At 36.6% G+C, this 13,004-nt stretch overlaps 1 protein-coding gene across 1 annotated transcript in view; it reads right to left on the bottom strand.

Annotated features, from left to right (window-relative positions):
• The window catches only part of nfatc1 (nuclear factor of activated T cells 1), a 92,671-nt gene that overhangs the window by 64,864 nt on the left and 14,803 nt on the right, over window positions 1-13,004 (bottom strand). Inside the window, exons 4-6 of the mRNA XM_056479531.1 lie at window positions 8,862-9,064; window positions 7,540-7,712; window positions 3,706-3,846 (exon numbers count right to left, since the gene is read on the bottom strand). Coding sequence (XP_056335506.1) covers window positions 3,706-3,846; window positions 7,540-7,712; window positions 8,862-9,064 — 517 coding nt within the window. The remainder of the gene's footprint in view (window positions 1-3,705; window positions 3,847-7,539; window positions 7,713-8,861; window positions 9,065-13,004) is intronic.

Here is a 13,004-nt window from a genome sequence, read left to right as displayed (position 1 = left end):
AAATCCTTTCTAAAACTTCATAAAGAGGCAAAACAGCTTCTCTCCCTTCCTAAAAACTGAGTGTTCCCTGGTTTTAACGACATTTTTATAGATGATGGTAAATGAAAATACAAGGGAATGTTATTAGGCAATGAGGCAGGAGCATGTGACCGAGCTCTTGAAAAATGATAGTGGAAAAGATGCGTCTTTAGCGAACTGGACAGAGCAAGAAAGAGAGCGCGAGGTCTGTTGATGCCAGTGGTGGGCTGGCTGAGGGGTGTTTCCATGTGAGGAGTGCCCAAGAATCCACAGCGGATGCCAGACACGGGGAAACCCTTCACAAAAACAAGAGCACACACCCTTCTGTCGGCAAGCACACACATGCTCTTTTCTATCTCTCTCTCTCCTGTACATAAACACCCACGCGCATATGTGCACAAACTAAAAAAGCACTATGGCTTTGACTGCATGTTAGAGATGCTAAAACAAATGCTCATTCATGAGTTAAGAAGACAAAACAACAACAAATCTATCTATCTATCTATCTATCTATCTATCTATCTATCTATCTATCTATCTATCTATCTATCTATCTATCTATCTATCTATCTATCTATCTATCTATCTATCTATCTATCTATCTATCTATCTATCTATCTATCTCCATTTGTCTGTCCGTCCATCCATCTATCCATCTATCTATCTAATGTCCGTCCATCCATCCATCCATCCATGTCCATCCATCCATTCATATATACATTCCATTTATCCATCTATCTCTGTCTGCCCATCCATCCACCTATGTCCATCCGTCCGTCCATTTATGTCCATCCATCCATCCATCCATCCATCCATCCATCCATCCATCCATCCATCCATCCATCCATCCATCTATGTCTATCATATTGTGCAAACCTTTAGCAACTATATATAAAATAATGATTTAAAATGATTTTTTTCTTAAAAATTACTAAAATAAAAAAAATAAAAAAGTAATGCAACATTTTTCAAACATAAATTACATGATTTCATAATTATATAATAACATGGGCATCATTAAATATGTATATAAATATAATGACTATTATAACTGAGAGAGTTTCAGGATCATTCTACAATTAGAAAATGCATTTCAGCAGCTTCATTTCCCAGAGTTCCCCTCTTCACAGGTAAAACAATGAGACTATTTCCTTTGGCTTTGTGTTATGGATCGCTAAATATCCAGAGTGTTTACACTGCTTGGCCTTGGCCTTGTCTGCACCTCCTCTCTATTTTTTTTTATCTTTTTGACAAACTCATCAAGGAAATGACAGTTTGTAAATCTTAGGTATCAACAGTCAAAGGCTACTGCTTCTATTTTCCATATGGAAAGAGAGAGAGAGAGAAAAAGAGAGAAAGAGAGAGACCTGAATAAAGACAGGCAAAAAAAAATCAAAACAAACGCCCAGACACAAGGGACAGACTAGACTGCACTCTCTCTCTCTATTTGGGCTCCATTCCTGGGCAGCGCAGGCAATGGAAAGTTCTGGAAATGTAAATCTGTTGGGTTAAAAATACAGCGCATTAATGTGCTCCACATGTGGCACTCTGGCATTGGGAGGGATATTTTGACGGCGGAGAGGGGAAGAAGGAGGGATGGGGGGAGTGGTAGGAGGGTTCTATCTGAAATAAAGCATATACAGACACACGCACTACTGAAAGAAGCGGTTTAAGGACAAAGTGGGACACAGACGCCTGTCACAGTAAAATTGCACAATTATTGGATCCTGTTAATTCCACTAAACTACACTACCAGACAAAAGTCTCGTTGTCTATCTCCATTTTAGGAACAACAAATAATGACTTTACTTCAAGTTGATAATTTGGTATCAGAAGTGGCTTATATGAAAAGCAAAGTCCTCTAGATTACGCTTATTTTACCAAAATAAAATATGATCATGCCTTGATTTTTAATTATGCAATTAGGACAGTAAAGTCTGACTTTGCTCAGACAAAAGTCTTGTCTCTTAACAGAAATAATGTACAGTATAGAATATAAAGTCATGTATAATTCTATTCATCTAAAATTAAAGAATTATGACTCCCATGAGCTTGGAGGACTGCGTCCATACAGTACATCTTATTAGTAAATTCATTTGGAATGGCAAAGAAAGTGTTCTTGTAGGACTCCCAGAGTTCATCAACATTCTTTGGGTTCATCTTCAATGCCTCCTCCTTCATCTTACCTCAGACATGCTCAATAATGTTTATTACTGGTGACTGGGCTGGCCAATCCTGGAGCATCTTGACCATCCTTGTTTTCAGGAACTTTGATGTGGAGTCTGAATTATGAGAAGCGCTATTCTGAACCACCCTAAACCATGATTTTTCCTTCAACAAACTTGACTGGTTGAGAATCTTGGGTCCATGTAGGTTCCAATAGGTCTTCTGCAGTATTTGTGATGATTGGGATGCAGTTCAACATATGATTAATCTGAAAACTCTACCTTCTGCAACCTTTCCAAATGATCAACTAGAAGTCAAGTTATTATTTGTTGCTCTTACAACTGGGATTGATGACAAGACTTTTGTCAGTTAGTGTACAGTATATGGAAGTTGTGATTGTGTGATTTCTGGACCTTCAGTGGCATCAAAAAATGTCATTATGTTTGTTTGAGCAGCATAACACAACATCAGCTCAAATAATGGAATTATTTTACATTGAGATTTATTGTTCATCCAAACAATGAAGAACCGGAGAGTCTTTGGGTAATTAGGATGTGCAGTTACGGTGCTCAGGGGCGTCACAGTGGTGCACTGGGTAGCATGATTGCCACACAGCAAGGTCGCTGGTTCGAGCCTCGTACAACCCTACTTTTTTCACTGTGTACAGAATAGTTACGATTTCTTGTGAGATCAGGCTGATATGAACATATAAACATATCCAGAACTGCATTGAGAGTCACATCAGCCTTTCACTGAGAAAGATTATTTTGAAGAATGATAAAAACTGGTATTTGGAATGATAGTATGGTAAATCTGTAATTGCCATCCACAGCAGCGGGTAAAAATGATATGAAGGTCAATGGCAGTTTCCAAAACTCCTTGAAATAGTTTATTAACATTAAAAATAGAATCTTAAACTTATTTTGTTGCAAAAGGCCCAGAAATAACATTTAAAACAAGTAATGCCATTTCAATCTAAGTTTGCTATGCAATATGCAAGACTAGGATCTCTCCTGAATCCCCATGCACTGTAAACAGCATGCCAAATGTGGCCAGATGGTAGCCACACATGCATTTTGGCCTAATATTGTCCGGATCCTCTAGCACTAGAGGAAGACTTTTGCTTTGTGCTGAATTGAAACATAATAATCTGTAATATTTTTAGAGATATATTTTCAATATACACTGGTAACCGAAAAAATAATCAATAAGCCAAAATATTCAATTACCATGCACGAGTTGTGGGATATACTTTGCAAATGACGAAGAGATTCCTCGTGGGCCTAATTATAAACCAACAGGTTTACATCATACTTGAAAGTATGTTATTTACTATCGTCAGCACCTTACGTATTTTCTAGTACTTGGGGAAAGTATGCGATTTGGGATTCAGCCTTTGTCCCTACAGCTTTATCCTCAGAAACCTCCCAAATGAGAAGCAATTTCAAAACAATTCCTTATTGCTCACTCACACAGACACACACACACACACACAGTCGCAGCTTCAAGTGTGCTCCCTACCTTGTGCTCGCTCCACAAACACCACCTTGGAGTCGGGCTGGAAGTTGTGCCCGCTGAGAAGCATCTGTTCCCCCCCTGAGGCGGCACAGCTTTCCATGCTCTGCTTATCCACGAGGGGCAGCTCCTGTGCTGAGCGCTGGGCTGCAAGAAGGACAAAGAGACAGAAGGAAAGTGAGGAAAGACATGCAAAAGCTGTCAGATCTCTGCATATTTATTGTTGTATTGTTTACTACATGACTGTAAAGGGAATGTAAATGTCAGTGCTTATTAAAGATGCATTAAATTTGATCACAATACAGCATAAACTGTAATGATTAAAACAATCTGCAGCTTGTATTTTATTACTACTTGAATTTAAGGTAAATTCAATTAATTTCAAGTTTATTTGTATAGCACATTTCACTATTATTTTTGTATTAAAGTAGCTTTACTAAAGGTGTGCAGTATTGCATTACAATGAAATGTGGAAAAGTTGAGGCTATTAGTTACCATAACTTTATTAGTTACTAATAACTTTAACTAATTAACTAGTAACCAATAGCTTTTAACAGCTAACTTATAATATATGAACATAGTTAATCTGCAGTTATATCGTATATAAGTGATGTCTATATATAGATGTTTAATGATGTGTATTTGTGTACCGAATGTATGTGTTTTCCTTGAAATGTAAATGTAAGTTAGGGCTGTGCGATTTGGGGAAAATATCTAATTGCGTTTTTTTTTTTTTTAACAGATATTGCGATTTCGATTTGATTTGCGATTTAATTTTGTAGTCAAGCTTCAGCTGAATATTCTGTATCGAAGCTTCTTACTGCTAAAATGCAGTGAGTATTAGTTAAAAAAGGAGCTGAAAAGATATTAACTTACTCCAACTTTTATTCAAATTTGTTTTAAATATTCAGAAATTAAACACTCAGTTTTCTCTAGAGCAAACTGTAGTAATTTACGATGTTAGTTATCTCCTGGTGCCTTCATGATGTTTTTTGTAATATAGTGTAACAGCTGCAAACAACTCTTAAATTGTATTTTGCTGTTGCTAGCTACTAGATTGAGTGTCACTAGCAATACCTTTAGTTGACTTTTTAGCGAGACAATCCTCATTTAGCTGCCTTTGGTGCTTTTTAGGTGCAGGTTGTTCTATTTCCTCGTGCTGTGGCAACAATTCTGCGACAGCTTTTACAAATGACCTGTTTTTATTCGGAGTCTGTGACTTTGAAAACAAAATGACTCCATATTACCAACATGCTGTTTTTCTTTGATATGAATTTGTCTACTAATGCTTCTGAAGCGGCAGACGCCATCATTCCATTTGTTCACGCTTTCAATGTTTGTTTGTTTTATTGTGGCCGTAGTTTGGTATTAAAAGTGTGCTCACTCAATTGGCTAGTAATACTGTCACACAGACGGCAGTCACGCATTTGTTCTGGGTGGGGGAAAATTATATAAAACATATATATTTCACAGTGCAGCATCTTGCAATTAGCTAATCACAATGTTTCAAATCGCGATATTCTTTCTTCTAAAAAATATAGGATACCTGTAATGACTGATTTCCATAGTGTTTGTTTTTCATACTATGGATGTCAATGCTTACATGTTTTCAGCTTTCTACAAAATCTATTATTGTGTGTTCAACAGAAGAAAGAAACTCATAAAGGTTTGGAAGCACTTGAGGGTGAGTGAACAGTGAGTACATTAACATTTTTGGGTGAACTACCCCTTTAATACTTTTATGGAAGATGTGATCATTTTTTTCAGCCTTTTTTCAATAACAGTAAGCAATAACGAAAACAACTAAAATAACATTTATCTGAAATAGAAAGCTTTCTTTATGAAAATCAATTAATATTTGTATTCAGCAATGATGCATAGATTCAGAACAGTTTAATAAATTTTGTATGATGAACAAGAAGTTAAAAAGAAAAACATGTCTCTGAAACAGAAAGCTTTTGTGAGAGATTATTAATACTTTTATTCCGCAAAATTGCATTAAATGATCAGTACAGGAATTCATAAAGTGTTATACTTCATATAAATGGTGTTCTTTTGAACTTTTATTTGGCAAAGAAATACTAAAAAAAATCCACAGGTTTTTCACACTGATTATAAAAATAAATGCTTCTTGAGCAGCAAATCTGCATGTTAGAATGATTTCTGAAGGATCATGTGACTGGAATAATCATGATGAAAATACACCTTTGCTCACATGAATTGCATATAAAATATGTCCAAATAGAAACTCTAAACTGTAAAAGTATTTCACAATATCACTGTTTAGCTGTATTATAAAATATAACAATGGTGATCAGGTGAGTCTTTTTTTTTAAACAATGGCATTGTTACTGTTCTGAAACTTTGGAACAGTAGGTTATGTTCTATATATTTGCCATTGTTACAAGAACACTGCAAACTTTCCACACTACTAGTTCAGCCTGCTTTCTAAAACATCAAGAATGAACTGTCTATAATCCAAAAATGTAACACGGGCAGCATGGTGGCGCAGTAGGTAGTGCTCTCGCCTCACACCAAGAAGGTTGCCGGTTCGAGTCTTGGCTGGGTTAGTTGGCGTTTCTGTGTGGAGCTTGCTTGTTCTCCCTATGTTCATGTGGTTTTGCTACTGTTTCCTCCACAATTCATAGACATGTCGTATAGGTGAATTGGGTAAGCTAAATTTGGCATAGTGTACATGTGTGAATGAAAGTTTATGGATGTTTCCCAGTGCTAGGTTGCAGCTGGAAGGGCGTCCGCTGTGTAAAACATATGCTTGATAAGTTGGCGGTTCGTTCTGTTGTGGTGACCCAAGATTAATAAAGGGACAAAGCCGAAAAGAAAATGAATGAATGAATGAATGAATGGGCATTATCAGTGGTTATCAGCTGACAGATATGTGCCAGTAGGGGCCTTCTGTGCCTACTGGTAGGCTCAGAAGGCTGATATCATCCATCCACATGCTTAATCCACTATACTAATATAGAAGGCTCCACAGTCACCAAAACAGCACAATATAATCAAAATCTATAGGGAACATAAAGATCATTTGAAGGGCATTTTCACTCTATGGTATATTCAAGGACTGAGATGCCCAAACTAGGATCTGCATACCAAAGTTGGTCCATGGTAACCTTTGATTTGGCCCACCCCACCATAACATCAGAGAAGAAAGTAATGGGGAGGGTTGGGGAAAATGTCTTAAAGAACGATTGTCATTCCTAATTTTTGTTTGTTTGTTTGTTTGTTTGTTTATTTGTTTGTTTTTTGTTTCATTGCTCAGCTACAAAAAAGCTAACTGAAATTAAACGTATCTGTAAATGAATCCTATTTTTATAAAATCTAAATTCCGTCACTCAATGGATAGAAGACAATGCAGAAAACATAGGCGAGCAAATCAAGGCAAAGCCAGGTCCTCCACTGAACTCCATTCTGTTATAAATAGGATTGTTTTTGTTTTTAATTAAATAAGTTCATTACAAAATGTAAAAAATACATACTGTATTAGTTAATATAAAGCAAATAAATTATAAAAATAAATATAAAAATATATATACTTTTTTTTGATTATTATATAAATAAGAAAATTACCTTTAACATAATACAGTTTGATGTTTTAACCTGTGACCCTTAATCAAGTTTGGTTTTTGGACCTTCATAAGAAAAAGTTTGGGCACCCTTGCTCTAGGATATCAGAGACTTGTTTAACATCTTGTAAAATGAGGCATAATAGGTGAAAGTATACCTTCAATGCAAAGTTAGTCGCACTGGATAAACAAAACAAAAAAAATACAAAAGCCAAACGAAAAATAGGATTTAGGGAGAATTAGTGGGATGACTCACAGCACTCAATGGGGTTAGATGCCACCTGTAAGGACACCGTCCTGCCATTGGGTTGGTTGATGTGGACGCGAAACACCATCCTCACACGTGTGTTCTTCCGTCCGATGTCCGTCTCGCCCTTGCGGAGCTCAATGTCTGAGTTACGCAGCTTGAGGATTCCAGCACAGTCGATTCTGGGCAACAGAAAGAACGTTACTGTTTTGAGGAACAGACTCAACAGAAGAACAAAAATGTGTGCTAAATATCATTAGACGGTTGTTTAATAAACATTTTCTCAGAACAGAGTAAACGTTTAATTTATTGCTGCAGCGCTTCTGCCAAACGTACGCCTGGCCTTTTCCCTGCGCCGCATAAATAAATGCCCTTTCTCTCTCAGCCCTTCCAAATTGTGCTCTTGACATGGCAGAGATGTTGTTAAAAACCCATGAAAAGTTTACTTTCTCCATTAAACGTACAAATCCACCAACTAGACCAGAAAGCCAACATAAGTAAATACTTGTTTAAAGCCTGTCAAAAGTGTTGCATCTCACTGAAAAAAATCCCGAAACATTTAAAGCTCTTTAAGATGCACTTGAGTGAAATTACCCATAAAACTCACTTTCTGGCAAAAACAGAAGCCTGAAAAACTGGAGAAACAATCATGAGTGATCCGTCAACAAGGTACACGAGGAACACGAGGAGGAGCACATCATGTTCTAGGTGTCATCAGGATTTTTTTTTGTTTTTGTTGAATTACCACACATTCATCAAGCCCATGTCGAGCTTCCAGCAACCAATTTTCAACACTATGCTTCCAAACCAGAAAGAAAATAGCATCACATATATACATGATTTTGTGAAATCAAACACTAAAGAGTTTAAAATGATTTAAACTGCACTGAAACAGGGGCATAACCCTTTCTTGGCTTGGCTAAATAAACGTGACAAAGCGGGATCGCTCCCCAGAAAGCTCTGAAATAGGATACGAAGGTTTTTTTTTTTATGTTTAAGTTAAGTGTTACATCTATTATAGAGTGGGGAGAAAATGCTGAGCTGGTAAGACTGCTACCGCCTGGCTTTCAGAACAGACCCCAGTGCACCATTACGGGCTCCACGCGACCAGAGGCCTCCTGTAACATGAGCTCTGGAGCTCATACAAGGGAAACCCACTGCGCTGGGACCGAACACACAAAAACACACTCCTCCTTAGCAACTGCCAACACACAGGAGCGTCTAAAAAAACAAAAACCTTTGTCGTTTATTGCAGGAAATGCATACAGGATGCGTGTCGATATACATAATTTGCCCTTCTCAGCGTGAGTCCGTAAGGTGCTCATACTCACATGGCTCTCATGTTGCTCTCGGGCAGAAGAGGAATCTCAAGAACTTTGGTGTTGGACTGCAGGACCTCGTGGCTTGGTGTGGACACAGTCTTCCCGGTTATGCGGTGAACCTGATAGAATGCGTGAGGTCGGAGGAGACGGTCGTCTGCTGTGCCTATAAACAGCTGTAGAGTCAGAGGCTCGCTCTCCATGTAGCCATGAAGCTGGAAGAAACAGATATGAATGCGTGGCGTAAACTGTTTGTGGTTACAAGCGAATAGTTAATCCACAATGAACTTGAAATTGCAGCATTATATCACCCAATCAGAAGACGGTTGATGTTTATTGTAAAATCGGATTTTATAGACCAATGAGATTTCAAAGTAGGTGGGGTTACCCCAGTATGATGGAGTAAATATTAAACAGTCAGTTTAGCAAATAATTTATAACTAATGCGCACCCTGATCTTAAGCGGAAGAAATAGGAGGAAAATAGTTGTTTTGGCACACAAAAGCTTTATATGAATACAGTTGAACAATTGAAGTCACATAGAATGTTTTGACAATGTTGTTTGGTTCCTTATCTGGACTTCATCATCTCAGGGGCATTGATGTCTATGGATGGTCAGAGAGCTCTCAGATTTCATCTAAAATATCTTCATTTGTGTTCCGCAGATGAACAAAGATCTCATGGGAATGGGAATGACATGAGGGTGAATCGTTAATATCAGATTTTCAATTTTTGGGTAAACAAACCCTTTATGTTTCATAGAACTTGCATTTTGGTTTTGTTCTACTGTTGGTCTGACTAATTGCTCAGTATGACTTTGATTTCCTTTTTTATTTTCAAAATAAATTAATATTTGCATTTAGCAGCAACGTATTAAAGTGACACTGTAAAACCCAACAGTCAACTTTATCAAATAAAATGAGTGTAGTTATCTCAAAATTTACCGAAAGTTAATTCTACTCATTTGAAAAGAGTTTTGAACTCAGTGTTGAAGGTAATGAGTAGGGTCAGACAGAATCTGCAGGAATTTTTTGCTATTTCTGCAGAGAATTTTGTAAAAATCTGTATATCTGAATTTTTGTACAAATTACTTTGGGAGTACCAATTATATTAAGTAATTAAAACTTAATATATGACATAAAAATAATAGCTTTTTAACTTTTATTTAATGTTTTCAATGCAAATCCATCTAGATCTACCTATTTGGTAAACAAAACAAGCCTATCATATAATATATCTACTAAAAGACAGAAAATATCACTTTACAAACTGTATTGTGAATACATTTAATGAACATTTTCATATTAGTCAATATTATTACTGAAATATATTTAAAAACTAAATTAATATAAATTTACACACATTTACACAAGTAAATAAATAGACTCAATGATGGGCTAAAAATCTGCAGAAATCTGTGGATTTCAGCACGCACAGATTTCCGTGTGGGCCTAGTAATGAGTTAATTAAATACATTGTTACATAGTTCACAGTAATTTTTTTTAACTTAATTTTTTAACTCAAATGGATTGAAGAAATCAGTTTCCTCAAACGGTTTGAGTTGCCATAACAGGTTTGGTTTTACAGTACTCAGTTGGTTTGAGTTCTCTTCATTTATTGGGTTTTACTGTGCTCAAATTGCTTCATTTACTCAAATGGATTAAGTTCACAGTACTCATTAGGATTAGTTCTTGAACTTAAATGGTTTGTTGCAATTGGTTTCCTCAAATGGTTTGAGTTACCTTAACTTTTTGGAGTATAGTGGGTTTCAAAAAACACTGAGCAGCACATCAGCTTATTTACCCTTTAAACACATACCTTGGGTCTTCAGTGAACCTGAATTCAAAATGTCCTTGACACTATTATTATAAGGCACATTGTAATCAAACTATATATTTTTAAATGAGTCTTTAACTTTCTAGGTAATCCTATTCCAAACACCAGAAGGATCACCATCAACCCGATGTACAGTATGTAATATTGAGCTAGTAAATAAGCTGTCAGTAACCAAAATATTGTGGATGTTGGAAACAATAGTTTTGAGAAGATGGTTCATAGCGTAAATATAAGCTAGATGCTGAATGTACTAGGAAAGTGAAAACTTTAAGTGAAGATTATTAAATCCTCCGTTCAAACTGAACTTTTGTAAATACCAAAAGGTAACACAAAACGTCATTTTATGTCATTTTTATTAAAATATCAGTAGAAGCAATCAGAAAGACATCTTTGTTAGATATGTAGATCTGGGCCAAAGACCCGAATATGTAATAATGATTGAAACATAAATGCGGGCGATGCGGTGGCGCAGTAGGTAGTGCAAGACAGCAAGAAGGTTGCTGGTTCGAGCCTCGGCTGGGTCAGTTGGCATTTCTGTGTGGAGTTTGCATGTTCTCCTTGTGTTCACGTGTGTTTCCTCCAGGTGCTCCGGTTTCCCCCACAGTCCAAAGACATGTGGTACAGGTGAATTGGGTAAGCTAAAATTGTCCGTAGTGTATGTGTGTGAATGAGTGTGTATGGGTGTTTCCCAGTGATGGGTTGCAGCTGGAAGGGCATCCTCTGCGCAAAACATATACAAGACATGTACAAGTGGTTCAAACTCGCTCATTTTGAGGCAGGAACCAGCGGACGTGCAACAACTTTAACCATAAGGTAAACACAAAACAAAACTTTCCATCCAGAGCTCCTTCACGGGACTCCACACTCCTCAGCTCTACCAAGCCGACCAATCACAGAGCTTGCGCTACGTGTCGTTGCGACGTGTAGTGACATTTTTTGAGAGGTGCGCGTCAGCGACGCCGACGGCCAAGGCGAGGGCTATGCGTCCACGCGTAGGCCGCGCCGTAGCATACGCGTGCGCTTGACGCAGAAGTATAAATCAGCCTTAAGCCGAAAATAAAAATGAATGAATGAAACATAAATGCATTTAAGAGTTGATTGACAAAAGACAAAGTGACATTGAAGATTGGAGTAATTCAGCTTTGCCATCACAGAAATGAATTACATTTTGAAATGTAATGAACAGTCTAAAAATATTTAATATAAACTATAAATATTATAGTTTTACTATATTTTTAATCAAATAAATTGGATGAGCAACAGTGATTCCTTTCAAAATCATCAAAAGAGATCCAAAATTATTAGCCTTTTTTTTTCAAAAATGTATAAAAAAATAAGGTAACACTTTATTTTGATGGTCCATTTGAGAATTAGTATTGTCTGCTTAATATCTCTTAATACAGACATTAAACAGACATTTAACTGACTATGAGAAACTTTGCAAGTACATGTCAACTTACCCTAACCCTAACCCCAACAGTCTACTTATAACCTAATGAGAATTAGTTGGCATGTAGATGCAATGTAACTTAAATTCAACAAACAGACCATCAAAATATAGTGTGACCAAAAATAATTAATTATGTTACAAAAATTTTGTGCTTTTTAATGACGATTCTGTTTTTCAACTTATTTTTATACATAATAATTTTTAATAACTCATTTATTTTGTATTTGCTGTTGATGACAATACATAATATTTTACTAGTTATTTTGCAAGATATTAGTACTCAGGTTAAAGTGAAATCTAAAGGATTAACTGAGTAATATTGGGTTAATTAGGCAATAATTGGACAACAATGATTTAAACTGTCGCTGATCAAGAAAAACATATATATATATATATATATATATATATATATATATATATATATATATATATATATATATATTTCTTAAGGGAGCTTATAATATTGTCTTTGAAAAAAATAATAATTTAATAACATAATTTAAACTCAGCAGACGAATAAAAGCAACTACAGTATGTAATACACAGCTGATGTATGGAGCTCCTCACGGAGGGTGGTCAGCATCTGTGGTGAAAGTTCTGCACCACTATTGTATATTTATTTAAGGAGATATGCTCCAGCCTGGCATTTGTGTTTATTCAGGCAGCAGGGAGTGCACAGGCCAGAAAGACAGAGGCCCGAGAGATCCAACTCCCCTTCACTACACTACATTATCACCCACTAGAGGAATGCCAAGACTCTTTCCCCCCAATGGCACAGAGTTCAGAGGCGTTTGTCCACACCTCCTGGTGCTGTGGGTCAGTTTTCACCCACTCAAACTCTAAACCTCCATGGCACATCTGTGATCAGG

Source organism: Danio aesculapii, chromosome 19, assembly GCF_903798145.1.
Source record: "Danio aesculapii chromosome 19, fDanAes4.1, whole genome shotgun sequence".
Taxonomy (NCBI): domain Eukaryota; kingdom Metazoa; phylum Chordata; class Actinopteri; order Cypriniformes; family Danionidae; genus Danio; species Danio aesculapii.
Note: the sequence above shows the minus strand (reverse complement) of the source record. Positions and strands in the feature narration are given on the sequence as shown.